Source organism: Colletotrichum destructivum, chromosome 3 (assembly GCF_034447905.1).
Source record: "Colletotrichum destructivum chromosome 3, complete sequence".
NCBI lineage: Eukaryota > Fungi > Ascomycota > Sordariomycetes > Glomerellales > Glomerellaceae > Colletotrichum > Colletotrichum destructivum.
This window is the reverse complement of record NC_085898.1, coordinates 1,145,392-1,172,816: the sequence shown is the minus strand read 5'-3', so window position 1 is coordinate 1,172,816 and position 27,425 is coordinate 1,145,392. Positions and strand designations below refer to the sequence as shown.

The following is a 27,425-nucleotide window of genomic DNA, read 5'->3' as shown; positions in this document are numbered from 1 at the left end:
TGACTCAAGTCTGCAAGCCAGCCTTCTTTTCCTTGAGCTTAGTGAACCGATTCAAGAGGGCGACGGCGTTCTTATCCATGGGAACGATCTGAAACGAGGACGGGTCGAAGAAGACGAAGGCGAAGTTGATGTGCGTGAGACCGTCCAAGGTGAGGTCCTCGGGGGAGACAGTGCTGGCGGATAATGGCATCGAAATGTCGGTTCTATTTGCGCTGAACCCTGTCCTTGGGCCAGCCGGGGAGAACTGCAGTACGCAGATTTGGCCGACGTATCACTATTGTATTGCAGTCAGTTGATAAGTGCACACTGCACGGATCAAAGTGCGTGGATTCGCCGGAAGATGAATATCTATTCGCTTCTCTGTAATTTGAATTCTGCCACTTTGTTACCTCCATCGTAGAGAAACTACACTAGTGCTCTTTCTGTTGGAGCAGAGAACCTCGTTCACGCGTCTGACCAGTCGTACTCGTCGTCCAAGATGGCCGCGCGAGCAGGCAAGGCAGCCCTGAGAAACTCATCTTTCCTGAAGGCGTCTGGCCAACCGTACTCACGGTACAACCTCTTCATTGCCTGCAGATTATCAGTACCCGGTGACTTTGGATGTCAACGCAGCAGGGTAGGTAGAGCTGTGTATTCGCGATCGGGGCTCACCTTGGCATCCGGGTCCTTCACTTTTCGAATAGCAGCCCCAAAGTTCCCCGCCGCAGGTGCTGGGATCAGCTTCAGATTTGAGATGTCCTTGTTCATCTTGTCCAAGAAGGTCTTGAATGAAACCGCCTTTGCGGCGAGCCATGGCGCGTCCTCTTCGGCCTCATTATCATCATAATGGTAGTAATCGTCGCCCTGAGGATACACACATCCTGCGCGCGTTTCTGTTAGCATACTATACAGCAGAAACAAGATATGGAAGAAAAAGAAATATTCAAATATTCAAAAACCAAACCTTTTTCTGTATCGATGAGCCAAATCACTCCGATGGCTGCTTCGTCATATGTCAAGGATACCATATGCGGCGGCAAGGGCTTGTCAAAAGGCGCTAACCCAAGCATGGCAAACGGCCGTTTATGCCAATTTGGGTCTGGGTCCTTTTCGGGCTGCCACTTGTTCCTGAGGTAGGACAGAACCTTCGTCTCGTAGTAGACCACCGCGTCGTCGCCCGCCTCGTCACTACCGGGGGGTCCCGCTCTCGGATACGGAAGATGTCGTAAAAGGTCAATGACCTTATCGGAGCGTCCCAGGGTCCGCAGCGCGTCGACGTTAAGCTCCTCATCGGTCCATCCCGCCTCGGGTGGCGCCTGAAGGGCTTCCGGGTGCAGATGGCCCATGTCCACGAGCAGGCGGTAGTGGCCCTTCACGAGTGAGACGACGGCATCACGGTTGTAGCCAAAAGCTTGGCGAGGCTCTCTGGCAGGCGTCTGCTTGAGACGAAACATTGTCGCGGATATCGAAATGAGGACGAATAGACAAATTCGCTGTTCTTGAAGTCTTGAAAGGGGGGGGAGGCAGTTCTTAAGATACGCTTACTCCTAGGGGGTAAGAAGGAAGCGGGGTTTATGCAGGCACGCAGGGTGAGTTTTCCACAGTTGTAGCAATAGACGGGGTCGTTGAACGGCCCATCAAGAAACAGATGGAGCCACCTTCAAAGCCTTGCCGCCGCCCCGAATGATACCCCTGTGCTCGGCGCCTCCGGGGATCCACACCAACTTCCGCCCCGAAACGCGGTGCCGGACGGCGCCGGTCTTCACCTCGCCATGCGACAGAGAAGGAAACTGTTTTCACAAAGAAGAAGAATAGTATCTTAAGGGTTCCTGTAAGCAGCTAGGAAAACTACAAACTACGGTACAATTCTCAATCATCTCCAACTATAGGGACCCCTCATCCGCAGCGACGTCGGTTGTGGAGTTCGCTCACTCGCATCACCGAGGGGAGATCAGGTTCCAGAGAGCCTTGCGCGCAAAAGACATGACACATGACACTGCATCATGCTACTAGATATATCTAAATAAATGAATGCCTCAAGAGTGTTGCACATCTTCCCCTCCTCCCGTACCAGTCGCTGCCTATGTATCTCAATCTGGAGGCCCCAAAATACGGCGTGCCAGTCCATCCCGCCAATTTGATTTTCCGATATTTTCTGTCAACGACCGCGCTTCAGCGTGGAATCAAACGACGAAACATCCTCGCCTACCCTGCTTGACCGTGAGCTGGTACTTTGCTTCCTTCTCGGATGTCCCGCCGTCTTGCCAGGGGGGGCGAAATAGTTGTCTTATCCTTGTTCTCATTTGGGTCGAATTCCTTGCTCGGGCGAGGTACGGGGCGACAGATGGGCTAAACGGCAAAAGGGCTTGGAGGTGAGCTCATCGGAATTGCCCTTGAGTTGAAAATCGAATCTCATCCGCTCGGGAGGGCGCCTGAGGGAACGAGAGGCCACTTTTGTACCAAACTGCCAGTCTACAAGAAAGGGGAAGGACGATGAGATGTCCCGCAAGATGTCTTCCGCCGTGATGAACAAGGCCAGAGGCTCTCCGGGATATCTTGCAATGATCATCCCGCAAAGAGACTCGTCCCTGACCAACCACGTCCCCGAGGTCCCAGGTGCTGTGAAAAACGTTAGAAACTTGACGATATTGCATGAGATGTTCAATTTCTGGTGGAAGGTAAACCTACCAAGCGGAGCCGACAGTTGAATTTTCCGCGTCGGCAGAGATTTTCCGAGGAATGGCATCAGCTGTGTCTCATCAAGGATAATTCCTTTAATCATGAGACTGTCGCTAAACAACAACCAAACTGGCCCAGCTGATAGGTCTTTGTTACTTGTATAGGATTCTACTGGATTCGTAGGAAAGAAGCATGCGCCCAAGGGTATGTAGAATGGCTGTGAGTGTTCAAGGAGTGCATAATCAAGCATTCTCGAGGACGTAGAACTCATGCTGCCATGGTTTATAATGTTCCCCATTAAGTTGGATCCCACGAATGATACTGGGGTCCAACGTTCCACTTTCGAAGGATCTTTGAAGCCGAGGAGACATTTTCCGTTTTCGTCCCCGTCTTGGAAACTGTTAGATCCAGAATCAGATTCAGAATCTGACCCGGATTCAATGCCAGAGTCTGAGTAAGGGCCCATGTTGAAAGGAGAAGTAGAGCCGCTCGATACGTGAATTGGACACGTCGTGCCATTGTCGCTGGCGTCTGAAGCAACGCCAGGTTCCAGATCTTGAAGAAAGCGCTCGAGGACTCCATGTGCAGTCGTCATGGCTGTCCCGACTAAGAAGCCTCCAATGCGTGATGTTTGTTGGTCAATGACTTCGCCATCCCTAAGAAGGGTAGCACAACATAGAAGCCCCGAATATGATTGTACATCCCCAGAGTCGATATGATACATGATTTTGTATCCTGGTAAGTCTAGGCTACCCCTGCTGGAAGCGTCGAGCTGTAGTTGTTCGAGCGGGATAAGAGATGGAGCGGCCGCCCATTCGGGAATGCCTTGTTGAACTTCGATAGGGCGGTCAATGAAGCTCGCCGTCCAGGATAGATCTTTGAGGGCTTTTTTGATGAGTTTCTTTCCCCAGTCGCTTCCGCACAGTATCCAGATACAAGGATTCAATGTGACTGACCGGGGCGGGGAGCCGCTGGCGTATCCCGACATTCGAAGCTCGAGGACGAAAATCCGTTCCCTTTTCTTAATGTTAGAGTTAGGTTTATACCTCTTCATGGCATGTTCTACGGGCTGCAGGTCCAGCTTAAGTCTGTGTTTGAAACCTCCATCCTTGTCCCATTGGGTTCGAAGATCCTCCGGTACCGGGACCTGTGCAGGTCTCCCGCACCAGACATTCGTCTGCGGGAATTGATATACTTCCGGCGAGGGAATAAGAAACGATCGGAGACTGCTCGCTCCGATCTGAAGCCTTGTTGGCTCAACAGAATGCGGCGTCCCGACTGATAAACTTGACGGATGCGGACCGTAGGTGCCGATAGCCTCTATTGGATGCGGTTCGACTGGGCTTGGAGGGAGCCTATCCTCTGACTTCTCACCCTGCGGGCCTGGAGAGCTTATGAAGGGCGAGGAGATGTTTGTTGACTTTGTCGTGACTGACGGGCTTGTAGAGAGAACGTCGTGCTTTTCGGACCCATTGTCTAGAGATTTTGTGATCTTGTCTTGTGGAGCATTATCCACAACGGCTTTTCCCTTGTCCTCTGCGGCGGTTCCATGAAGCTTTAGTAAGGCAGTTACTCGGTATCTTAGTTTACGCAAGAATCGCATTGTAGTGTTAGTTGTGCCGTGTTTGATGAGATTGGTAGATTACTTTAGTGAGATAGGTGATCGAGGGATTGCAATCTTCATATGGGCAGTGCGCTAGAGGGGCGAGGTGAGAGGAGCGGGGAGAAAAGGCAATAGAAACAACTCAGCGTGTGGCTTTCTCTTAAGGGCGCCCGACATGACGGTGGCCTTGGTCGGATCTTCTGTTGATGCAGCCTCCTTTCCTCCTTTAGGTGTAGGCTGCTTGGGCTGTGCCTTGAGTTGGCAGGATGCAAACCACCGCCAAGAGTCTACCTAGTTTAGAGGCTTTGCATAGCCTCTTGTGGCTGCAACTATTCTCAGATTTACTCAAGCCTTTCTCAATATAAGACCCCCATCCCTACGCTCCTGGGCTGCTACAGTGCCCTTACCGAAAGAGAGGCCTTCAACAGCAGTCGGGTGTCCAGCAGGCTCACGATCGAAATAACTCTAACTTGAAAGACACCGGGAGGAATTCGTCTTTTTCCTGGAATATAATGACATTTTCCAATTTCAGTCTTGGAAGTATATTTTCTAGCAACCCAATGGAGCTAATTTCACGACCTCGAAATGCCGAACATTCAAAATACGACATTCGAATTTGCCATGCCGTCTGGCCTGCTTTGGCAGCCGATAATTACAAGCCCAACCAGTATACCCGGCTCGCGACCTATGTGCGAGAGGTCCAGGTGCGATTCAACTACCAACCCGACCTTTACTTGCCTGACGCGGCGGGCATGATCCCTGAGATAACCGGTACAATCCGCCGGTCTAGCCACAAAGCACGCGACATTGCTATGGACGACTTCAAAGCAGGCCACTGGCAAGAAAGCAGCAAGGAATCAGTGCAGCTAACAGCATGTTTTGCGGCTACATTGTGCGCAACGACAAATGTTGCCATCGCCAGGGATCAGGCTTTAACAGAGGCAGCGTCCACTGTGTGGGAAGCCGGCGCCTCTTTGCGTGATGCTCTGAGGCAATGGTTCAAAATCCAGCAGCCGCCACAGGTTACGGAGATGGAATCACGCACAGTTGACCCAAAGCTGACCATGAGCTACCTGGCGGTAAACCACGGGTTTCACGTTGACTGGACCAACCACTTGAACGAACACCTCGCGATCAACTGGAAGACAAAAGTGATCTCCATCTACCAGCATAAACTGTGGCTAGCTTCACATCTTCAATCACCTGAGCAATGTATCTTGCCCATGGACCTGGTTGGCGAGGCCTTAGATACCCTCAACCTGCTATTCCCATACGACGACGCACCGACAAAATCCTTTCTGGCTAAGCAGGCTCAGCAGTTCTACAGCCTCGGCTTCTGCGGTCGGGAGCGAAGGCTAGACCTATTGGCCTACCCACGATGGAACAGACGGCTCGAAGAGCTGTCAAGTGTGTTACAGGGACCGCGCGACGGGATCCGGCAGCTGCTTCCCGACAGAGGCCGGCCTGACCTGCTAGAATCCGTCAACTTTTGGATCGCCGTGTTCGTTGCGGGGCTGACGGTCACCAGTTTCATATTCGGGGTTATCACGGTAATCTATGCTAAATGGGCATTTGAGATTAGCAAGGAGTCGCTCGAGTTGACGAGGCAGCAATATCTTCTATCACTTGCTCAGGCGTGTTCAAACCCCCAGGAAGCAACCTTGTTACCAGAATTTTGTGCTGGGAAGTGAAGGGTCAGGAGTGGTGAGAAACACGGATTGAGGAGTATATTAAGGATCGGTCTTCCATTGCTTAGACTCAGATACGCAGGAATATAGGTATCGGGTCGATGCTACGGCTCTCGCCATGCACAAGTACTTGGTGAATGGCGAATTTAAGCGAGCGCCGCCACAGAAGCCAACGAATTTGACCTAGCCATTCGTGTGTTGATGGGAGGACGTATAGGTACAATCCTTAGAGAGAGCCTTACGGTTTCGTAAGACTAGCTTTTTGTTGCAGTGTATAGACATATAAGGCGTTACTTGCTGCCGTGCAATCAACGGCGTCGTTTTTGCGACACTTTGAAAATGCTGGGCCTCCTATTTCTACCGCCCGTCGTCCCGCTCAACGACTGTCACTTGGTCTGCAAGACGCTGGTGGCGAGTTAGATACCAGGGGAAAGTTTGTCGAGAGGGTTGGTCTGGGAAAGGTAACTTGGAGAGAGGTGGAACCGGGAACAAGATGTGTGATACTCAAATAGGGACACGTTTGCGGCAATGCCATATGTCCAGTAGTTTAGGCTGGTTAACAACTGGACAGCTTCTCCCGTTCACCTATCCATCTCCCGCTGCCCGTCCTTGTGACCCCTATTGTAAATCACTAAGCTCTCTCCTAGGCCACGCTCTGTGAGTTGGAGTAGGGAACGATCGATCCCACGACCACTTCTTGGCCAGCTTCTCCTCCAGAGACCCCTCGAGCATCTGCACCACATACTTGCCCAGGATGGGCAGAAACTTCCAGCCGTGGAAGGATCCGCAGGTGGCAACGTACAGATTCTTGCTCGCAGAGTGCGGGGAGATGATGAAGTCTTCGTCCGGCGTCACGGCCTCCCTGTTTGCGATGTTAGCCATGCCTCACGTTTGAGCAACGTCCACCCATTCCGGAACGTACCAGCAGATACGGTAGTTCTCGTTCTTGAAATCGGCACTACTCTTGCCGAAGAGACTCTTGCCGGCAAAATCCACATCGTCTCTCAGCGTCTTGGGCACATCGAGCTGCGCGTAGTCCGAGGCCGGCGGTGGGGCTGAGAACCGGCTGCCGTTGGGATGGGACTGCGTGTTCCTGAAGATGATCTGGCCCCAGAACTTGAGGGTCTTGTCTTTCGAATGGGGGACGCTTCCGTTGCTCGCACCTAGGCCGATGTCAGTTTTCGAAGTTTACAAACAACCTGCGTGTCCACAGCCGTTTTGTGACGTACCTCTCGACGGAGGTACAGTTGAGATACCAACCGGCCCGTCGTAGAGATCTTTGGCATTTTCTCCGGTGACAGGCGTGAAGCCCTCGGTCACGGCGGCGGCAACAAATCGGTCCCCAGCATGGAGCTCAGTCCGCTCAGGGGCGCTGTCGGCCAGCAACTTGGCCGTGTAAGCGCCCGTGGACAAGATGACGTGCGCCGCGTTGATGGACTCGCCCTCGACTGTCTGCACGCCTGTTGCAGCACCGCCGGCATCGAACTCGAGTCTTGAAATCTCCGCCTCGACGTACTTGACGCCCAGCCTGACGGCCTCCTCAATCGTCCTCTGCAGCGCCTCCTTGGCCTCGCCCCACCCGCTGTTCTTGTTCACAAACACCTCCTTGACGCCGGTGAAGTCGGCGTCCGCGAAGATGCCGCCGTACTGCTTCTTAGCCTCGTCCACAGACAGGGAGAAGAGACCCGAGTCGACACCGAGCTGCTTGTAGTTCTCCTGCATCCGCTCGGCAAAGTTGCTGGGCGATACCCAGTAGACGCCGCTCTCGTGGTAAAAGGGCTTCCAGAGGGGGTCCTCAGACCAGTGCTTTTTGGCTTCGAGCGTAAGCCGCATGTACTCGATGTCAAGGTAGTCGGCGCGCACGACCTTGTTCCAGTCCCACGAGGCGGCCACGCGGATGGGCGCGTCGTAGGCGTTGCGGTCGACGAGGGTCACACTGGCGTTCGGGTGCGTTCTGATGAGGTGCAACGCCGTGGAGGCGCCAAAGACGCCGGCGCCGACGATCAGGAAGGACTTGTTCGAGGCTTCGGCCATTGTGTTACCCGTGTGTGTGCTTTGGTTAAGTGGTAGTTGAACCGCCAAGGTTTCTTTCAGACAAGTTGTTCCTCCAAGTTTATCCAACGAGCTGTCAACTTGTCCTCGAAACGTTGAAGCCAGAAGAACGACCGGGACCTTATCTCCGTTGTCGGATGCTGCCCGCACTCGTGTCTCCATCTCATATCCTGACGTCATGTGATCAATTCGGCACGCAATCGGAGTTGCCCGGACTCTACCGACACTTCACAACCCTTGTAAGTGAAGTTTCGACGATAGATTCAATCATGGTCCCGGAATGTATGAAATGCTAGGTGAGGGTGTGTATGACATGCACCTAGTGATCAGCCACCCATTGGGCGACGATCCGTCAACTACGAAAGCTAACTCAAGGAAACGAACAACCCAAATTCTGCTCTCTGTCAATCATTGTGTTTCCAGCCAGAAGTGATTCTTTTGTTTGTTCTGAATTGAAACTGCTGCTACCTCCTCTAGCAATAATGTCAACGTTACATACACAAGCTTGAGCACGATGTGTACGACGAGGGTGGTTTATGTTACAGAAATACATGGCACTAAGATTGCAGGCGTCGTACTAGTACACAAAACTTCAGCAGACCGTCTTAAAAGAACAGGAGACTTACTTTGGGGTCGAAAATGACGGATAGCGCGAGTGGCGCAGTAACTTATTGCGACCAGAACCAGAAGTTCGAGTTCTTGGCCGCAGACACGCCGGGCGAAGTACTGCGCCGATCTTAAAGGACAGCCGGTCTCTTTTCTCGGCAACATTCCCCATAGCATCCAGACATCGTACGTCATTATTTCGATCCAGTAGGGACGTTCTGGAAGAAGCGAGGTCTTCATTCTACAGTCCTCGTTCCCCCCGGGGCTGAAGGAATCGTTCATGCGAGAAACTCACCACGAGAGACGCCTCGACTGTTTGCTACACTCTAACCATTACTTCTGGAACGTTCTACATTGTACAGTGCAAGAGATGAAGAAACCGCACCAGGATACCTATAGGTCCTGTCATGGTTTCGTGTCGGAATAGTGCATGGCTGAATCGACGTGAGAGGCTGCCGAAGTTAGATGCCACAGCGCCCCTCAGACAGGCCGACTGAAAAACCCCGACGGGTGCATAGAGTCCCTCGGAGAGAAGACTCTGTTTGTGGTTGTAGACAATCTCCTCTCAAGCTGTTACTGTCTTGGCTTTGTTCACTGATGTGGTGTGCTAGCGATGCTCACCAACAGACTGGAATATTTCTCCGTTACTGCGGATGACGGTACGCCTTTCCCCATGAGCGGGACGTGGGTGCCGGCAAACCACCGAGACGACGAGCAGTAGGTCCCCGAACAAAACGATCTAGCGACGACCATGGTCCGGCCCTTGATGCTGTCGTATCACTACAGCGACGGCAAGACTCGGAGCGGCTATATTCTCTTTATCCGCGAGCGCGGGCCAAACATAGCTGAGGGAAGCCGTAGGCCGACAACCTTTGGCGACTGGTACAGGAAACGAGAATGCTTCTTGTCGTCCTGGATGTGCTCCGTTGCCAATTTTGAATTGCTTGGGCCATGGTCTTTGTGATCACGAACCATTTCCCACCAAATCCCTTGATACTAGGGGGATTCTAGTTGTATTCCATTTTGAAGCTTCTCACTTTTAAGCAACTTGAAAGACGAGGAAATAATTCTACATGTGAAATGTTTTTCCGAGGGAAACAGCCGAACTGGCCTGTTCACTTGGCCACGACACAAATAAGTGTCACAAGTCATACGCACTTCAATGGCTGTTGTTGCACTTATTATTCGGACCGACTGAGGGCTCAGCAGTTGTCGACCGGGTGTTTGGTTAGGTTTACCCGCAGAGCCCGACTGTTAAATAATCTGTTATCACTGTTGTTATTCTTGTAGCTGTCTACGCAGTTGCAGATCTTGACATGGTCAACGATGAACCGTTGATGTTAGTGCATGACTTCTGTCTACACGCTCTGTCTGACCTTCATGGGCTCTAACTAACGGGCTGGGTCATCGGGAAAATCAACCTTTTCACACTCAACTTATCTAGCAGTTAACTACTGTCTACACGAAGTAATTTTTAGATGAGAGGGAAACACTCTAAACATGCTTCTGCACAGCTGAAATTAGCCATCGGTCACTCCCGAATACGTGCGAACAAGGGATCGGCAGAGCTTGTTGACAACTGAGATTAGAGGGGGTGTTAAGAAGCTACCTTGACTCATGCCGACGGCCCCGGAAAAAATCACGATGATCATAGTTCACCCTTAACACTATTCCAAGCCATCCTCCACTGCCAGAGGGGTAAGCTTCGGGGAGATACGACCCCTAGGTCGCTGGCTCCAGCCAGCTGAAAAGGACCGGGCTTGGCAGGCGGAATCTGTTACATCTTTTCCCCCAGGGGCCTCGTCAGCACCGGGACCCTCCCTTTACGAGTCTTTCATCTCTTTCTTCGTGACTACTTGGACTTGGCTTCTTCCCTGAAATTGCAGATGGCACTTCCTTCAACTCTACACTCTGGGCCATCGCAAGTGAAACGAAGAAAAAGAGTCTAAAAGATGCCACGTATGTCGGACGAGGGGGACGACGACCTCCTCCTCAGCACGTACTCGGAGCACGAAGGCGTCCTCCCGACGGACGACGACGAGGACGCCCTTGAGTCCCCCGCCGGCTCCCGCGCCTTCACCTGGTCGCCGCCGCCGAAATGGAGACGCCGGCTCTCGGTGCCCGGATGGGAGGTCGGCGGTCGCCCCGTCCATGCCGTCGTCGCCTCGGGCCTCCGCGCGTGCTTCGCGCGCCTCGATGGCCTGCTGGCGCCGTTTCGGGTCCGGTCGCCGCGCGCCATCATCCTGCTGCTCGCGCTGCTCAAATTCGCCCTCACGTGCAAGGGCATGCTGCTCATGATGCCGCTGATGCGCCTCATCGAGGACGACATCTGCCACAAGCACTACGGCCGGGACCCGTCCGAGCTGATCCCCGAGATGGAGTGCAAGGTCGATGAGGTGCAGAAGGACCTCGCGTGGCTAGGGGGATGGCAGTCGCTCATCGGGGCCGTCGTCAACATGCTTGTAGCGTTCCCTTATGGTGTCTTGTCGGATAGGTGAGTCTCATTCTTGTTTCCACTGTCACTCTCACACTCACTCTTACTTTCAATCTCACTCACTTTCTCTCTCTCTCTCTCTCTCTCTCATACTCCTACTCACTCACCCACCCACTTACACACACATCTTCCCTCTCTATCTCCATCCAACGATAGAATATGACACATTGATATCGAGTACACAAAACTAACGCAGACTATAGAATCGGACGTAAGGCAGGCATGCTGCTCGCCTACGTCGGCACCGTCTTCGCCTTCAGCTGGTCTCCCTTCATCCTCGCCCGCTTCCCGGGGCTCAACATCTACGTCCTCTTCCTCGGCTCAACATTCTTCCTCATCGGCGGCGGCATCGTCGTCGTCTTCAACAACATCTTCGCCATGGCCGCCGATGTCAGCACCGAGAAGGACCGCGCCTCCAACTTCGTCTTCCTGTCGGTCGGCGCCGTCGCCGGCGGCCTCCTCGGCCCGGTGACGTCCGGGTTCTTGATGGAGCGCCACGGGCCCTGGGTGCCGATCCGCCTCGTCTTCGTCTTCACACCGTTCGTCTTCCTCATCATGCTGCTGCTGCCCGAGACGCTCCGCGGCGGCAAGGCGTCGTCGTCGTTGTCGCCGCCGCCATCGCCGGACGGCCCGCACAGGCAGCAGCGGCGGCAGGTCTCGTTCAGCGACGCGGTGAGGGAGGGGTTGGCCCACGGGCTGAGCGAGCTGCGGGAGTCGATCTCGATCCTTCGGAACCGCAACATCCTGCTCTGCCTGGTGCCGCCGCTCATCAGCAGCCCGCTCGTCGCCGCGCAGATGCACACGCTGCCGCAGTACATCAGCAAGAACTTTGGCTGGACGCTGGCGCAGACGAGCTTCCTGCTGTCGCCGCTCGGGCTCGGCCACCTCGGGATCCTGCTCGTGCTGCCGTGGATCTCCACGGTGGTCGTCAACCCGGCGGGCCGCTTCCGCCGCACCGGCTTCGGCAAGGATGCGCTGCTCGCGAAAGCGTCGTACGTGATGATCGCCGGCGGCGCTCTGATCGAGGCACTCAGCCGCGACATCGTCGTCTTCCTGGTCGGGCTCGTGGTCGGCACGTTGGGATCCGCCAGCGGGCCTCTCACGCGTGCGATGATCACGGAGTTCGTCTCGACAGAGCACACGTCGCGGCTGTATGCGCTGACCAGCATGGTTGACACGCTTGGGTCGCCGCTCGGTGGCCCGGTGCTCGCGTGGGCGTTCTCAGTCGGATTGGAGAAGAAGGGGGGCTGGAAAGGGCTGCCCTGGTTCTACGTCTCGTTCTTGGCCACGTTGGCGCTGGCAGCGTTGGCGCTCGTGAGGGAGCCGAGGGAGAAGGGACCGGTTCACTTGGAGAGCGGGAACGGCATGGAGGGGCTGGATTATGAGTCTGGCACAGAAGACGATGACCTGTAAGAGGTGACATGGTGCTGGAATGTTTCCAGCGAGCACTAAGATCGGCATTTTCTGTTGGTGTTTCTGGATAGATATGGCGGGAATGGGCTTGGTATTTCTGGATGGAGTTAATGATCTAGACGGATTTGCTTTGTAAAATCATCATTAGTCCGCGGCGGCAACTCGGACGGATTGCGAGAAGGAAAAGGAACTCACTCAGGCGTTCGTCGGTCTCATTGACACATTGGCCGATATCACTGCGGAGGGCTTCCGGTTGCCATGCGAACACCTCTCTCTCTCCATAGGCGCCCAACGAAGTGCCCGAAACGTACTCATGTTTGACTGGCCCATGCAGCATGGCAGAAGCAACGAGGTTGATCCCGGGCGAAGACGAAGAGTGTGGATTCGAGCAGCCTCGCTGGCGGAGGACGAAGATGCCAGCAGCCATACGACACGTGGCGGATAAGAGGAAAAGAATGAAGACCTTGAAGCAAGGCTTACCTGAAGCGCATCAATATGGGAAATCGGAAGACGAGAAGGGGGCTTCTCGATAATGCAAATGAGGGGTCCGGTTCGTCCAACATGTTTCTGGCAATGATACGAGTCAATGCGCATGAAATTACGCACTTCAGGGTCGCTTTTTGTTGCCCGCCCCCCCCCCCTCACTGACTCTCTGTTGAGCATCACCATACGCCTTGGGCTGGCTTGGCTTTGTTCGTCAAATGGAAAACCTGCCGATGAAGAGATAAACAGAAACGAATGATGGACAGCAACCGGAGAAGGAGAAGCTTGAACCCATGGTCTTGGCTGAGTAAAACCAGAGCAGGTCACAGCGTATCAGCCACACCGACCGCCGCCCCCCCTCGGGGCTGCCTCCTCGGCATATGGGTGTCATCACGGACAGCGGAGATGCCTGTTTGTGGCGGAGACGTGTTTGGTGCAAGAGAAGAGGGACATGAGCATCATCCCAAGAGATTGAGAAGCGTTAGTTGGCCCCTTCGTGCCCTTCCAGAGACATGGCCGCATCCTTCGACTCTTGGCGGGTTGGGTTTACCATGGTTCCTCGCGACTTGCCACTGGCCAGCGGATGCCGTCTGCCTAGGGCGGGCTTCCAGAGTCTCTCCAGTCTCCTCTCATGGAGTGTCTCAAAGTGGACAAACAACACCCAAGCAGTTAGTAGTATATCCACTAGGCACACAAGGCGAATTCGGCAGCAGGGGGGGAGCTCAAGAGGAACGAGACCCCCGTGGCGCAGCCCTACAAGCACCGATGATCCTTGTCCCAAGCTGCCCCGATGCTGCGGATCCGCAGGCCGGAATTGGTTGTCCAACACACCATCCCGCAATGCCCGCTTCGCCCTATTAGTGTGCGTGTGTGTGTGACACGGCTATATTCCTAGCAGCACTTTTGTCTTACGGGTAAACAAACGAATAACTGACGGAGGTAGCCCGGCCACAAGGGTCTGATGTCATTCATTGGCCACATGCGGCAGACCATCTTCCCCAATCATCATCATGCTATGACAGCTAAGGGCATAGTTGGGCTGGCTGTCTGTCTGGATGTCTGTCTCTCCGCAGTCTGTACCATGGTCCATGGATAACATGGCTCTGTCAACAAGACTGCCAAGGATTGCTGGGCAATGATATAATGCCCAGGCGATCCACGACGAGGGCCTCCCCAATGTTGTAGTCTCTTGTTGTGTCACGATTATAAGCATCATTTATACTAAAACTCTCCCCCCTGAATCATCCCTTTTTATCACAAAGTCCTGCCGATTTAATATTGAATCCCGCGATACCCTCATCCTTGTCCAACCTTGGCAAAACTTTTAACGCACGGAACTTCAAGAAATATCACTTCTAGAGAGACATAGTTCACACCTGTCACTCTCATCTCACTACATCACTACATCACCACATTGCCGCCATGTCCTCGGACCTCGAAACCAAAATCCGGCAGGCGGCCGTCCGCAACCGCGAGCTCCTCGCCGTGCTCGCGGACACAGACAACGCCATCCCCGACCTCACCCAGCAGCGCCGGCTCATCGCCGACCTGGACCACCAGCTCCAGCAGTCGGACAAGAACGTGCGCGCCCTCGACGCCCGGCGCAAGAAGGAGCTCAAGGACCACGAAAAGTACCGCGACAGCGTCATGCGCCGCTTCGTCCACAAGGCCGTCGGCAAGCGCGACAAGTTCGACGAGAAGGCCGCCCGCGAGGAGCGCGAGTACTTTGACGTGCTGCAGGAAGAGCACCGCGAGAAGGAGATCAACGGCAACCTGCGCCGCCAGCTCGACGACGCCCGCGAGGCCTCCCGGTCGCTCGAGGCCGAGGCCACCCGCCACGACAAGGCCCAGTGCGCCCTCGACTCGCTCTACGACTCCATCTTCGCCGGCCCGACCCCGAATCACCCGGACGAGGACGCCCGCGAGCGCGAGGCCGAGGACGCCCGCCGCGAGTACCACGACGCCCGCGGCAAGGCCGAGGCCGAGCAGCACGCCATCCGCCTGCTCACCGACGCCGCGCGGCGCATGGCCGACTCCCTGCGCAACATGGACGACGCGCTGAGCCACTCGCGCATGGACATGTTCGGCGGCGGCACCATGTCGGACATGATGGAGCGCAGCGCCCTGCAGCGCGCCGAGAGCGCCGCCCAGGAGGCCCGCATGCTCGTCATGCAGGCCCAGCGTATGACCCCCTACGTCGGCGACCTGCCTGCCGTGAGCATCAACCACGGCAGCCTCATGGGCGACGTGCTCTTCGACAACATCTTCTCCGATATGGCCTTCCACGACGAGATCAAGCGGTCGCGCGCTTCTGTCGACCGCTGCGCCCAGGTGCTGGGCCGCTTCCTGCAAGAGACGCGGGCCCGCCACCAGGAGCTGACGTGGCGGCTCAAGAGCCTCGGCGAGAGGCTGGAGAGCACGCGAACGGCGCTGCAGAAGGAGAGGGAGCGGTTGTTTGAGCAGATTACCGCCGGCGGCAGCGAGGTTGACGTCAAGGGCACCGCGGCGTCGAGTGCGACGCCGATCGACTTGAAGCAGTGAGTTAGCTGTTCGTCCCAGGAAGAGGCAAGGAAATGGAGAAGAGAAGATGGTAAGGGGGGTTGGGGAGGTAATAAGAGACACACAGAGAGAGCGAGAGAGCCATGAGAAACGATGGCTTTTTGTAACTCACAGCACCTTGATACCTATTTGCGAATCACCAGTTTAATGAATCAAAGAGAAAACAGTTTCATTTCATCATGCTATACATCTGTGTGTGTGTGTGTGTGTATCCGGCCGGCCGTTTGGTATACCATCATCGTCCCGTCTAGTAGTCCATGTGGTGGTGACGTCCACGGCGCTCACTTGCAAATCATTGTTAGCCATCATCATCATCATCATCATCATCATCATCAACACCCCAACCATCACCAAAGACCACACTCACGGGTTGTACTCGTCCATGTCGCCGTACTGCTCCTCGTACAGGTGCTCGGCCTGCTTCTCGGCGTGCCGCTTAGCCTTCTCGCGGTCAATGTAGTCGAGACCCTTGGTCTCGAACAGCTTGTCGACCTCGGCGCCGGCGATACCGACGAGCATCTCCTTGGCGAACGCGTGCTTGACGGGCTCTCCTGTGTCGGTGTCAGACTGGGGCTCCGGGTGTTCGGAAGTCTGGTTTTGGGTGAATAAGTGGTCTCGGGGACGTACCGTTCTTGCGCTGGCGGTCCTCAAACAGCTTCATGGCCTCAAAGGCGGCGCCGCCTGCCACGATCTCGTGGCTGAGCTTGCCCTCGTGACGGCCCTCGTAGACGGCGTCACGGTGCTCCTTGGCCTCTCCTGTGTTCTGCGTCAGTGGTGGTGCTGGGCAGGTGGAGTGTCATGACGCATACCGAATCCGAACATATTGACGTCTGGAAGGTGATGAGGGGTATGTTTTAAAATAGGTCAGTGAGGTATGTGTGAGAGTCTGGAACTTTGTCGTAGGTAATCGTGTCTTGTCTTCGTTCGGCTCCAAGAGAGGGCAGCTCGAGGGGTTCTTATCCCCCTCCCAGTACCGGTCCAAGCTCTCATGTGATCGTCAAGAGAGGACGAGAAAAGACCCTCCATCTCCCTGCCCCTGATCTCCCCTCCCGATGACACATGATGGACCCTGGAACAGACCGACGGAACGCCTTAGGCTGAGGCCAGCAACCCTTGCGGAGAGAGGGGGCCGTCCCATCAAGAAACACTGCTAAAGACGGAGCTTCGCAGGCTCGAGAGGCGCGCCGGTCTGCCGAGTTATCCCTCGCCTCCCGACTGGGGGTGGAGTGTCACTGACGTAAAACCGTGGGTGTCTTTTGGCGGGGGTTTCTCGGATCACCGGCAGCGCCGTCGGCGTAGACAGGACGACGCCTTTGTCCGCGTCCGCATGGTGTGTTGTTAGTGGACCAACATGGATATTTTTATCTGGCGACTCCAGCGTCACAAACAGCTGAGATGAGAGGAAACAAGCTTTCTGCACAGAAAAAGAGAGAGAGAGAGAGAAGAAAGAGTCAGCATGCCTGGCCTGTCATGTCAGTCGCCTGTCCAGGAGTCTCTACTAGCTGTAGCTGTATGAGTCCATGACTGAGCAACAATGGACGAACACGAGCGAACAAAGCATCCGGCCAAACACTGAACGCCACGCCTGTCAGTGATTCGGTCTCTCGGGGAGTTAAGTCAACATATGCGCTAGATTAATGCTGCGTCAGCCCACCCCCTGCCGGGCTGAAGAGAAAAGAAACCCATGGGCGGGGAGGGCGCTGCGGCAAGAAAGCTTGATTCATCGCGGCTAACCGGCAGTCAAAGCTCCATAGCGCCCCCTCATGAGCTGATTCTTATTAGTTGCTACACAAGCATGCGTATACACTAAACCCCCTTGACACCCCGGTATCTTCCATTCAGCTGTCACTCTTCAGGATCGATCGGTTTCGACGCGTGGTCCGGTCCATCGATGCCGGCAATTGAACCCACACAAAGCTCGGCATCTGGGAACGAGATAGGTCGCTTCAGATGCGTAGTCAAGGCGGTCGGTCCCTCTTGAGGTCGTTGACGACCCTGCATAAGCCGAGGCGCGGTCCGAGTCCCTTATGCCCCCTTCCCCTTCCCCTTGGACCCTCACCGACATCATGACGTGTAAGCAAGCTCCGTGCGGCTGGTGTCTTAGAGACTCGTCTCGAAGCCGATAACGCCGTGCCCCGTCATGAGTGATAGTGACCAGACAGATGCCTAGCACAGACGCCTAGCACAGATGATCGCCTTCCTTGGCCATGGCGGGATCGCGCACCGTCCCGCGTCCCCCCCCCGGCTTGGCAAGGGTCCAGTCTGAGGGTCCAGTTGTGAGTTGAGGGTGTCATCGTGAACTTCTTCCATGTATTCTCATCATGCCAGTCAAAAAAGAGCGCCTTCGGAATGTCAATTGCTTTCCTAGAGGTGCTGCTCTGCTCCCTCGGCGCCACATGTATTCCACCCATCCACTAAACACAGTCTATGATTTACCCCCAAACTTGACCAGGTACTCCTCGTGCGCCTTCTTCTGGCTCTGCCACTGCTTCTGCAGCTTCTTGAGCTGGCTCTTGGGCACGTCGCTGCCGTCCTTGAGCTTCGTCGGCAGGCCCTCGCCATCCCACTCGCCGTACTTGTCGTCGCCCTTGAACATCTCCGTGTGCGGCAGCTTGGCCTTCTCCCACTTCTCCCGCTCCGCCTGCTCGCGCGCCCGTTTCGCCTCCTCCTTGGCCCGCGCCTTCTCGGCCTCCTTGGCCAGCTTCTCGTTCCTCGCCGCGATCAGCTCGCTCGCCGGCACGAACTTGATCAGAGACGACTTGCCGTCCGGCCGGTCGTCGAGGTAGACACCCAGGTTGGTAAAGTCCTCGTCACGGATCCGGTCCGTGAGCGAGAGGATGGCCTTCTTCGTCTCGGGAGAGACCGTCAACACGATGCGTCGGAGCTCGTCACGCAGCCTCGAGGCCGCCCGGAGATAAGGGAGCGCCAGCTGCTCAGGGTCGCGCACGCCCTTGTCGGCGAGAGACGAGAACTCGGCCTCGGGGGTTTGGCCCAGCAGTTGGGAAACGGACTCGGCGGCGATGTTGAGTGCTTCAACGTCCGACTTAACCGTCTGGAACACGGCGGCGTACGGCTGCACGACAGTCTTGGGGTCCAGGCTCGCGTTTGACGCGGGTGCAGCCCAGCCGAGGCCGTCGTACGGCGCCGTGGCGTTTTCATCAAGGCCAAAAGTGCCGAGGATCTTGGTGATCCACCGCGCAACGGCGACGAGCGCCGGCAGGTTCGCCTCGGCTTCCTGCGACACGACCACCTTGTTCGCCTCGCTGACCAGCTCCTGGATCGCGCGCATCGCCTGGGGGGTATCAAAAGAGTTGCTAAGGGCGGTGTGCAGGTCCGTCTTGGCCTTGTCGAGCTCGGCCACCAGGGCGCCAGTCGGCTTATCGGAAATTGACAGGGCCTCAACACCGGGAGTCGATGCGTTGGCATCCGCGACGAGGGCCTTGACGTTCGTGAAGAAATTCTGCACGCGGTTAGCTATACTCTTGTTCAAAAAGGAACACAGGCTGGGGCCAGTGAGATACGCACGTTGATGGTAGCCTCCCAGCTGGACGCCTGGGCTCTCATGTCGGGGGAGATCTCGACGCCGTCGTTCCACTTGCCCATGAGGAACACGATGCGCATTCCCCTCGAGGTGTACGTCGTTGCGAGCGCGTCCTGGATGGTCTGGAAGTTCTTCAGGGACTTGGACATCTTGGATCCGGAGATGGACAGGTGTCCCATGTGCAGGAAGTTGTTGACCCATGTGTGCTCTCCCTTGGTGTTGTCGACGTAGTAGGCCTCGCTCTGAGCCAACTCGTTGTCGTGGTGAGGGAAGGCCAGATCGACACCGCCCGAGTGGATGTCCATCTGCGCGCCGAGAACGTCCGAGGCCATGACGGAGCACTCAATGTGCCAACCGGGGCGGCCCTGGCCCCATCTGCTGTCCCAGTAGGGCTCTCCCTTCTTGGACTTCTTCCACAGCGCAAAGTCGCCCTCGTTGCGCTTCTCGCCCAGGTTCTTGGACAAGGCGCCCTCTCCATCCTCCTGCAGCGACTTGTCGTTGCGGTTGCCCGGGCGCAGGCGCGCGTATGTGTTGCCGGCCTTCTCGAAAGCCGTGATGTCGAAGTAGACGGACCCATCGGACTCGTAGGCGAATCCCTTGTCGACGATGCGCGCCACGTAGTCGGCGATCTGGGGAACGTACTCGGTGACGCGGGTGATGACGTCGGGGCGCAGGCAGTTGAGGGCGTCCATGTCGTCGAAGAACTCGCGCTCCATGCTCTGCGTCAGGTCGGTGAAGATGGTCTGGTCGCTCGTATCGATGGTCTCCTTGTAGAGGGAGTCGAGGTAGGGCAGGAGGATCTCGTCGATGCCGGGGTAAAACTTCTTGTCCTTGATCGCGAACACGGCGGCGTCCATGTTGGCGATGTGCATCTTCGTCTTGGCCTCGTCGTCGCCGGGCTTGCCCTCTCCGGTGAGGGTGCCACCCGCGAGCACCTTGCCGTATACGCCATCTCTTCGCTCGAGGTAGTTGTTCTCGTCGAGGTCGGAGGATTGGAGGAGAGGCAAGCTCTTTTCGGCGTAAGCGCGGAATGCTGTCAGCGCAAGCTTGGCAAGCTCGTCTTGGGAGTATTTCTTCTGCTTCTCGAGTTCGAGCAGGCGTTGTCTGCGAGCCTTGATAATGATCTGCAACAAGAAGGTGGTTAGATGCCGCAACTAGTAAAGCGAGCATGCAGAGGAGGGGGGAGATATGGGTGGGAAAAGGAACCAACCTTGTCGTCAACATCAGTGATGTTCATGACAAACTTCACATCGGCCCCAAAGTAGTGGATCATGATGCGCCGGATAATATCAGTCGAGACATAGTTGCGCGCATGGCCCAGATGGCTCTTGTCGTATACGGTAGGCCCGCAGGCGTACCAAGAAACCTTTCCCGGGTTGATTGGCGAAAAGGGCACCGGCTGGCCGGGCTTCAACGAGTTGTGCAGCTTCAGAGACTCCATTGTCGCGATGGTGGCGCAGGACCTGGAGAAACCAATGGTGGGAATCCGAGTGGAGAGAGTAAAAGAAAACCTGGTGAGTCTAAAGAGGCGATTCATCCAGCATAGAAGAAGAGGGGCTCAGGAAGGGAGCATGAGTAGGCGGAGGGAGGACGAACGAGGAGAGGTTTCGTCAGATCGGTCGAGACGGAGGGACGGAGGGGGGGGGTCAATAGGCGAGAGTGACTCAAAAGGGACCGCAGGGAGATATGACTGCCCGCCAAAAATAAAGGGTGACTGACACCATTTTCAGCCTTGCAGCCAGATGGGGCAGTGTGTCATCGTTTTATTGGCTGAAGTCAAGCTGGACCATACACCAGCCACATGTGCCCCTCGCTAAGCCACATTAAACTTTTTCTCCAATCCTCAGCCTTGCGAAGTTTTTCCCCGAGTGCCCATGCTCATTGCTCGTCACTAATTGCTCGCCCATGCTGCTGCTGCATCCAAACAATTGCCTGTCTTTTGCTCACACTTCTTTCAAGTCGCTGCGCTCACCACAATGGCGAAACCCTCGCCTTTCCTCGAGCCCGGTCCCAGGACAACGGCCAATTCCCTCGCCATCGTCCAGCTCTCGCGGGACAACCTCGTTCCCTTGATCCTACACGACTCGGCCAGCGCCGTCGATGGCTATGCTGAGGGAGCCGTCCTCAACACCCGCTTCGGATCGTTCCCGCATTCCACCCTGATCAATGTCCCCTGGGGCTCGCAAATCCGCGCTTCGGTTGTCGACACCGGCTCGCGAGGCCGCAAGCGCAAGAGAAAGGAAGACGAGACGGATGCCTCCACGCCCGCCGCCGCCGCCGCCGCCGATGACGCCGAAACCGAGTCGAGCGCCCCGGCCAAGAAAGCCACCGCCGCCGCCAGCGGCTTCATCCACATCCTCCAGCCCACCGCCGAGCTCTGGACTGCCGGCCTGCCGCATCGCACACAGGTCGTCTACACCCCCGACTACAGCTACATCCTGCAGCGCATACGCGCCCGCCCCGGCACGCGGTTGATCGAGGCCGGCGCCGGCAGCGGCAGCTTCTCGCACGCATCGGCGCGCGCAGTCTACAACGGCTACCCCGAGAACGAGACCCAGCGCAGGGGCAAGGTCTATAGCTTCGAGTTCAACAAGGACCGGTACGAGAAGATGGAGGAGGAGATCCAGGCGCACGCGCTGGAGGGAATCGTAAAGCTGTCACACCGCGACGTGTACAACGGTGGTTTCCTTGTCGACGGCAAGAGCCCCGAAGCCGAGGCCGTCTTCCTCGACCTGCCCGCCCCCTGGGAGGCCCTTCAGCACCTGGCGCGACGAAAGCCCGCCGCGACGTCGAACAAGGACGGCCAAGCGACGACCGAAGAATGGGTGTCGCCGCTGAACCCCAAGAAGTCGGTCTACATCTGCACATTCTCGCCCTGCATCGAGCAGGTGCAAAAGACGATCAACACCATGAGGACCATGGGCTGGGTGGACATCGACATGGTCGAGATCTCCCACAAGAAGTTCAACGTCATCCGCGACCGCGCCGGCTACGGCCAGCCCGAGCGCGGCATTCCCCCGATCGCACGCGACGTGAACGAGGCCGTCAGCAAGCTGCGCGAGATCGAGCGCCGCACGAGAGAGTACCACAACACGGCGGACCCCAATTCGGCAGAGGACTCGCCCGCCGCCGGCAACGCTATGGACGTGGACCAGACGGCAGAGGCGTCGAACGGCAGCAGCAGCCGCGGCGGCGACGACGACCCCAGCGCCGGAAAGCCCTGGCTGCAGGGCCGCGTGATCCACCGCGCCGAGCCCGAGCTGAAGACTCACACGTCGTACCTCGTCTTCGCCGTGCTGCCGCGGGAGTGGAGCGAGGAGGACGAGGCCGCGGCGCTCGCCAAGTGGCCGTGCGGCGCCGAGACGGGCGTCATCGGGGCCAAGGACAAGGAGACGCGCAAGCAGGAGAAGCGCGAGCTGCTGCAGGCCAAGGGCAAGAGGAAGAAGAACAAGCGGGCGGAGGCTGCGTAGACGGCAGACGAGAGGTGGCGGACGACGAGGCAGAGCAGATGGATGGAGGTAGCAAGATCTTAAAAGGGAATGATGGGAATGGCAGATACCCTAGCATCATTGTCGGGACTTGACTTGGGCTTTTTCCAGGAGTACGGGCGAATTCAAAATTCAAGCATCCGGGGACCGCGGCTTCTCCGCGGCCTACTCTTTTGACTCTTTTTCCCTTCGTTTTTCGCCTTGTTTTACTTGATTCTGTAATGCTTCTCGTCACGTTGGACCATCGATTCCTTGCACGACGACTGTCAGTCTTTTTGGTCCTCAGCCCCTGACCACCATGTCCTCCGCCTGCCTCCCCTTGCCCTCGACCAGCACGCCGGCCTTGCGCAGGATGGCGACGGTCTTGTCCACGACCTCGGGCTTCACGCCCTCGACGCCGTCGGTGAACTTGACCGTCTTGAGCCACTCCCGCGCGTCGGCCTCGGAGTAGTCCAGGTGCGTGCTGATGTACTTGACGGCCTCGTCCTGGTTCTTGTTGAAGTGCCGCACGCCCTTGTCGAGCTTCTCGAACAGGTCCCGCACGCGCGCGTCCAGCCCGGCCTTGCCGCCGGCCAGCGCCGTCGACGCGACGATCTTCCAGCTGCTCCAGGGCGTGTAGATCTCGCCGACGCGGCTGATCTCGCCCGAGTCGTAGTAGCGCTTCGAGGTGAAGTGCTCCCACATGAAGAAGTCGGCGGCGCCCGAGTTGACGGCGTTGCGCAGGTTCTCAAAGGTGTTGAGGATGACCGTCTCCGAGAAGGGCGCGCCCGCATCCGGGGCAAGCCAGCCGTGCTGGTCGGCGAGGACGAAGCCCATGATCTGGCTGCCGGAGCCGATGCGCGAGACGCCGATCTTGCCGCCCTTGAGGGAGGCGACGGAGGCGATCTCGGGGCGCTGGGCGCCGGTCGAGATGGCCCAGCCTGGAGTGTGTCAGTGGTGCGCCAGGATGATTGCCTATGATGAGGATGACCTACACAGCGGCGTGTCGACGTAGGTGCCGACGAGGCGGTAGCCGCCGTCGCCGGGGGCGTCCTCCTTGCCGAGGCCGGCGATCCAGCCCTCTGTCAGGCCGATGGCGACATCGATCTCGCCGCCGCGGATGGCGGTGATCATGTGGCCCGTCCCGGAGGGAAAGGGGATCAGGGTGGCGTCGAGGCCGAAGTACTGCTTGGCGAAGTGGAGGGGCGTCGAGAAGTGCTCTGGCACGTAGCCGATGCGGAGCGGGGTAGTGGCCATTGTGTGGATTAAAGCTGTAGTCTGAGAAACGCAGCAGATATTAATGGTCCTGTTGGTGAGTTGGTGAGGCGGCGATGCGTTATGTGAAAATATCTCGGGGCGCCGGATGGGTGAGAGTGAGAGTGAGGCGTTGATGAATGAGTACCTATTATGTACTTATAATTGAGGTGCGGGGTCCGTCTACAGCGCATTGCGTTCAGCGCGTCAGTGCCAGTGCCAGCGCCCCCGTCCATCGGTGCGGCACTCCGCGGGGCCGATGTGGGGTTCCCGGTCCCGCACCCTCCACCCCCCGTTGGAACGGTCCCGGCCAAATCCACGCTCTTACTTGAGTTTTGCTTACCTATCATTCAGTATCAATCACCCTGATAATCTGCATTTAGTGCGTTTTGCCAATTCCCTCGAACATCCCTCCATTTACTCCAAACATTGGAAAGCGAAAGAATTGCTCCTAGAAACCTGTAGTCTTGGCTGACCAAAGGAGCAAAAAAGCATGCCATGTGAAGCTTTTGGGGCAAATTAAAAGTCGCTGCGGCTTAAAACTCTATCCGTCCTCTTACGCAAGGACCTAATTCGAAGATTTGACCGCGAAGGCCAACTCGCTGCTTGAATTGCCTGTAATTGTGGCTAGACATAGAACAGGTCTGCAGAAGCATGCCTCCATCGTTAAGTTTTTCTCTGGTTGCTGCATGGCAGTGATGAGTGGACACAGATTTCCAAGACCGGGTCATCTGCTTGGAAGAAACGGACTTGGTGCAGTAAAACAACCTGAAGTTCCCTCCACCTTTGTTGTTGTCTTTGTACTCCGGCAGTCTAGGGTTGCTGGTCACAAAGACGAAAGACGGCCTGAATCTTCAGGGATTGGTCGTGTAACTGCTGCGTTTGGTCCTCTTTCATTGCTTCTCACTGCCTTGGTCAAAAGTATCATGCACCAAGGTAGCTTTTGCTTCAGGAGTATTCAGGTAGGACCAGTTGCAGTCCAACTGAAAATGGCTGGAACTTTGCTTTACTAGTCTCATATCTCATTTTTTGTACGAATCGAAACAAGCAATTACAAAGTGAATATACAGGAATTCTAGAAACTGGACATCACAGAATTTTCTCTCTGTAGTGAGCAAGTGAGGAAAGTGAGAAAAAGCTACCTAAGACCTTTCTGGTTCCTAACCGAATCCTGAGAGGTGAATACATAAATTCCGAGCTTTTTCTCACTTGCAATCCGCTCACCTTCCTTATTTTCTTTTCCTTCCACTGTGCCTGGATGGTTTGAATCTCTGACTGGAAATCACTTCAACACCGAATTGCACCACTTCAAGACCCCATCACACACCGCACTAGGCAATCGCGATGAAAGATCAGACCGCCGAGCTGAGCAAATACTTCGCGAGCTATCATCGCTGGGAGTGCCCAGAAGCAAGAACATCGAGCACTCACTGTCAAATCTTCGGCACAAAAGACGGGCCACTGCTGAGAAAGAGACAGACGAACCGCGTCCTGTTCTACGCGGGATGCTTCAACTCCCCTCACTTCGGCCAGCTCAGCTTCCTCCGACGCGCTTTCGAGGGAACCCACGACATCAACGTCATCGCCGCCGTCATCCTGCCCCTCGACTCCCACGGCCTCCGGTCCAAGCGCAGGGTCAACGGCCAGGACCTGATCCTTTCCAAATCCGATCGCGTGCGGTTGTGGCGGTCGGACGCCAGGATACTGCCCGAGTGGTGGGTCTACGACGGCACCGTCAACGAGTGGGATATCATACGGGACAAGGTGGAGGAGGCCATCGAACGGGACGGGTTCGACTTTCAGTTCGTCGCCATGTCTGGACCCGACCACATCTCGAGATTCAAAACATACTCAGGGTGGAGTTGGAGCTGCTTCGAGACCGTCACTAGCGACGCCGGGAGACACAGCGACCTCGTCAAGCCCGACGGGTCTCTCTACACCCTTTCAGGTGGCTTTTCACCCTAGGAGAATGCTTCTGTCACGTTGAGAGGCGTGGAATCTGTGTCCCCGGTTCGTCTCGATCCGAAAGTCCCAAGGCCTCTGACCACGAGGGATAAGAGGAGGTTGAGGAAGTTGAAGATGGCGGCGAGGAAGAGCTCGAAGAATATGGCGATGTGGAAGACCAAGCGGAGAAAACTCTCCAGGAATGCAAAGAAGTTAAAGAAGACGCAAAGCAAGCCGAGAATGCAGAAGAAGAAGTCCCGAGGTAAGAAGACGGAAGCAACCCATGGCCCGTGAGTCACTGAGACGCTACTAACAATGAGGATAGCTCGTAAGAATGCTAGAAGACTGGCCAAAACCCCTGTTCAGGTGCTGAAAGTCAAAGTTTGCCGCCTGAAGTGGTCGAAACTCTGGGTGCGGTTTGTCTCGGCTGACGGCGAACCTCTGGACATTAGCTCGACGCAGATTCGAGACATCATCGAGGGTGGCAAGATGTCTTCTGAGGAGCTTCATGAGAGGCTCAAGGACATGGTCTTGAGTCCCGAGGTGTTGAACGAGATCCTCGCCAGCCAGCCATCGCGTGACGTTTCTCTAAATTGGCGGTAAAGGCTGTTTGAAAGGGTGTTTGTGGATTTTGTTCCTTTTTCTTTTTCTGTTTTGGTAGAACCAGCAGGGGGATGGCTGCATAGATGATAGAGGTTCGCTGTTGGGATCACGTAGGCACTTCAAATAACATTTCTCATAGACTTGGTTTTCCTCGTGTTTCTGCATAGTCAAGAGTAAAGCTGAACAAGAACCCCTAGGTTGGAATAACAACACAGATAAGACATCGGTCATACTGCTTTGGAGACAACAGTCATGGAAGGGGTGTGAGGGCTTCTGACTACTCGACAGACGTAGAAGTAACGGGATTTTCTCTTTTTCACGCCAACTGCTCACTATCGAAACTTCAACACCGCCCTCAACAGCGACCACGTCGTCAGCTAGCCACACAACCAGTCAGTACACACCGGACTCCAACCTGTTCCTCAACAACACTATCACTCTGCGCGGAGTCCAGTTCACGGGCAAGAAGGGCATGACGGCCATCGGTACCGTCGTGCGCAGTCACTACAAAGAAAGAGAAAAACATGCCCATAATAAGCATACAACACCGCTCGACATCCTCGTTATTCAAGTCGTAACGAGATCGGCACTCAAAACAGCAGTCGCCCACATTGACGCCGCCAAACAACCCATTAGCACAATTACTGGCGGCAGAGCCGCTTATAATCAGTCAGACGTGCTTTCGCTATGTGGTCAGTCAACAATGAATACTTGTCGTACCCCCCCCCCCCCCCCCCAATTTGTTTACAAAGTCGTGGACCTTGTCCTTGCCTGTGAATATATCCAACGTCTAATTTCCTCTCACCCCATGCTATTCTGAAAAGAAGGTCTTGGAGCCGATTCTACTTGTAGTCTTGGCTTTACTTTGGAGTTTGTCAAATGCTTCGACAGGGAATACGGTCTCCGCGATGCGGGACAAACCCCTGTCCCATTCTCCGGTGTGTCCAGGTCGAAATAGGCAATTGAACATACTCTCCAGTTGTCAAGGAACCATTCGGTTTTGTTTCAGCTGTTCTTGTCATTTCCCTCTTCGTCCCAGCTGATATCGTCTTGGACTCGA

At 55.9% G+C, this 27,425-nt stretch overlaps 13 protein-coding genes across 13 annotated transcripts; 6 read left to right on the top strand and 7 right to left on the bottom strand.

Annotated features, from left to right (window-relative positions):
• Window positions 1-4: 4 nt before the first annotated feature.
• On the bottom strand, window positions 5-190 carry CDEST_04448 (Putative glycoside hydrolase superfamily; the record flags this gene model as incomplete). Its single annotated transcript, XM_062920607.1, has 1 exon — window positions 5-190. The coding sequence occupies one exon, from the start codon at window positions 188-190 to the stop codon at window positions 5-7; it is 186 nt and encodes a 61-aa protein (XP_062776658.1).
• Window positions 191-444: 254 nt separating this feature from the next.
• CDEST_04447 (uncharacterized protein) lies at window positions 445-1,433 on the bottom strand (the record flags this gene model as incomplete). The annotated part of the gene is made up of 3 exons (XM_062920606.1): window positions 445-570; window positions 652-860; window positions 944-1,433. The coding sequence occupies 3 exons, from the start codon at window positions 1,431-1,433 to the stop codon at window positions 445-447; spliced, it is 825 nt and encodes a 274-aa protein (XP_062776657.1).
• An 845-nt stretch (window positions 1,434-2,278) lies between these two features.
• On the bottom strand, window positions 2,279-4,261 carry CDEST_04446 (uncharacterized protein; the record flags this gene model as incomplete). Its single annotated transcript, XM_062920605.1, has 1 exon — window positions 2,279-4,261. The coding sequence occupies one exon, from the start codon at window positions 4,259-4,261 to the stop codon at window positions 2,279-2,281; it is 1,983 nt and encodes a 660-aa protein (XP_062776656.1).
• A 560-nt stretch (window positions 4,262-4,821) lies between these two features.
• On the top strand, window positions 4,822-5,952 carry CDEST_04445 (uncharacterized protein; the record flags this gene model as incomplete). The annotated part of the gene is made up of 1 exon (XM_062920604.1): window positions 4,822-5,952. One exon carries the CDS (start codon window positions 4,822-4,824, stop codon window positions 5,950-5,952), a length of 1,131 nt encoding a protein of 376 aa, XP_062776655.1.
• Window positions 5,953-6,567: 615 nt separating this feature from the next.
• Window positions 6,568-7,983, bottom strand: CDEST_04444 (Putative FAD dependent oxidoreductase, FAD/NAD(P)-binding domain superfamily, MTOX family; the record flags this gene model as incomplete). The annotated part of the gene is made up of 3 exons (XM_062920603.1): window positions 6,568-6,811; window positions 6,872-7,112; window positions 7,179-7,983. 3 exons carry the CDS (start codon window positions 7,981-7,983, stop codon window positions 6,568-6,570), a joined length of 1,290 nt encoding a protein of 429 aa, XP_062776654.1.
• A 2,576-nt stretch (window positions 7,984-10,559) lies between these two features.
• Window positions 10,560-13,132, top strand: CDEST_04443 (Putative major facilitator superfamily, MFS transporter superfamily; the record flags this gene model as incomplete). The annotated part of the gene is made up of 3 exons (XM_062920602.1): window positions 10,560-11,101; window positions 11,305-12,646; window positions 12,714-13,132. 2 exons carry the CDS (start codon window positions 10,560-10,562, stop codon window positions 12,512-12,514), a joined length of 1,752 nt encoding a protein of 583 aa, XP_062776653.1. The 3' UTR covers window positions 12,515-12,646; window positions 12,714-13,132.
• Window positions 13,133-14,188: 1,056 nt separating this feature from the next.
• Window positions 14,189-16,600, bottom strand: CDEST_04441 (uncharacterized protein). The gene is made up of 4 exons (XM_062920600.1): window positions 16,366-16,600; window positions 16,184-16,312; window positions 15,924-16,107; window positions 14,189-15,840 (listed from the first exon to the last, which is right to left on the bottom strand). Exons 1-4 carry the CDS (start codon window positions 16,376-16,378, stop codon window positions 15,804-15,806), a joined length of 363 nt encoding a protein of 120 aa, XP_062776651.1. The 5' UTR covers window positions 16,379-16,600; the 3' UTR covers window positions 14,189-15,803.
• On the top strand, window positions 14,420-15,538 carry CDEST_04442 (uncharacterized protein; the record flags this gene model as incomplete). Its single annotated transcript, XM_062920601.1, has 1 exon — window positions 14,420-15,538. The coding sequence occupies one exon, from the start codon at window positions 14,420-14,422 to the stop codon at window positions 15,536-15,538; it is 1,119 nt and encodes a 372-aa protein (XP_062776652.1).
• Window positions 16,601-17,850: 1,250 nt separating the features above from the next.
• CDEST_04440 (Putative aminoacyl-tRNA synthetase, class Ia, anticodon-binding protein) lies at window positions 17,851-20,800 on the bottom strand. The gene is made up of 3 exons (XM_062920599.1): window positions 20,308-20,800; window positions 19,082-20,221; window positions 17,851-19,016 (listed from the first exon to the last, which is right to left on the bottom strand). Exons 1-3 carry the CDS (start codon window positions 20,632-20,634, stop codon window positions 17,982-17,984), a joined length of 2,502 nt encoding a protein of 833 aa, XP_062776650.1. The 5' UTR covers window positions 20,635-20,800; the 3' UTR covers window positions 17,851-17,981.
• Window positions 20,801-20,903: 103 nt separating this feature from the next.
• Window positions 20,904-22,568, top strand: CDEST_04439 (Putative tRNA (1-methyladenosine) methyltransferase catalytic subunit Gcd14). The gene has a single exon (XM_062920598.1). It carries the CDS (start codon window positions 21,074-21,076, stop codon window positions 22,565-22,567), a length of 1,494 nt encoding a protein of 497 aa, XP_062776649.1. The 5' UTR covers window positions 20,904-21,073; the 3' UTR covers window position 22,568.
• Window position 22,569: 1 nt separating this feature from the next.
• On the bottom strand, window positions 22,570-23,949 carry CDEST_04438 (uncharacterized protein). The gene is made up of 2 exons (XM_062920597.1): window positions 23,560-23,949; window positions 22,570-23,505 (listed from the first exon to the last, which is right to left on the bottom strand). Exons 1-2 carry the CDS (start codon window positions 23,819-23,821, stop codon window positions 22,868-22,870), a joined length of 900 nt encoding a protein of 299 aa, XP_062776648.1. The 5' UTR covers window positions 23,822-23,949; the 3' UTR covers window positions 22,570-22,867.
• Window positions 23,950-25,162: 1,213 nt separating this feature from the next.
• CDEST_04437 (Putative rossmann-like alpha/beta/alpha sandwich protein) lies at window positions 25,163-25,783 on the top strand (the record flags this gene model as incomplete). The annotated part of the gene is made up of 1 exon (XM_062920596.1): window positions 25,163-25,783. One exon carries the CDS (start codon window positions 25,163-25,165, stop codon window positions 25,781-25,783), a length of 621 nt encoding a protein of 206 aa, XP_062776647.1.
• Window positions 25,784-26,077: 294 nt separating this feature from the next.
• Window positions 26,078-26,365, top strand: CDEST_04436 (uncharacterized protein; the record flags this gene model as incomplete). The annotated part of the gene is made up of 1 exon (XM_062920595.1): window positions 26,078-26,365. The coding sequence occupies one exon, from the start codon at window positions 26,078-26,080 to the stop codon at window positions 26,363-26,365; it is 288 nt and encodes a 95-aa protein (XP_062776646.1).
• Between the last annotated feature and the right edge of the window lie 1,060 nt (window positions 26,366-27,425).

Bases quoted from the DNA above. Each gene is read 5' to 3' on its own strand.
- CDEST_04440 (XM_062920599.1), bottom strand. From the start codon at position 20,634: ATGAATCGCCTCTTTAGACTCACCAGGTTTTCTTTTACTCTCTCCACT. The intron at 20,222-20,307 runs GTTGGTTCCTTT...TTCTTGTTGCAG, and splicing joins TCACTGATGTTGACGACAAG to ATCATTATCAAGGCTCGCAG. The intron at 19,017-19,081 runs GTGCGTATCTCA...AACCGCGTGCAG, and splicing joins GCTGGGAGGCTACCATCAAC to AATTTCTTCACGAACGTCAA.
- CDEST_04438 (XM_062920597.1), bottom strand. From the start codon at position 23,821: ATGGCCACTACCCCGCTCCGCATCGGCTACGTGCCAGAGCACTTCTCG. The intron at 23,506-23,559 runs GTAGGTCATCCT...GACACACTCCAG, and splicing joins CTACGTCGACACGCCGCTGT to GCTGGGCCATCTCGACCGGC.
- CDEST_04441 (XM_062920600.1), bottom strand. The intron at 16,108-16,183 runs GTACGTCCCCGA...ACACCGACACAG, and splicing joins GGACCGCCAGCGCAAGAACG to GAGAGCCCGTCAAGCACGCG. The intron at 15,841-15,923 runs GTGAGTGTGGTC...ATGATTTGCAAG, and splicing joins GACATGGACGAGTACAACCC to TGAGCGCCGTGGACGTCACC.
- CDEST_04439 (XM_062920598.1), top strand. From the start codon at position 21,074: ATGGCGAAACCCTCGCCTTTCCTCGAGCCCGGTCCCAGGACAACGGCC.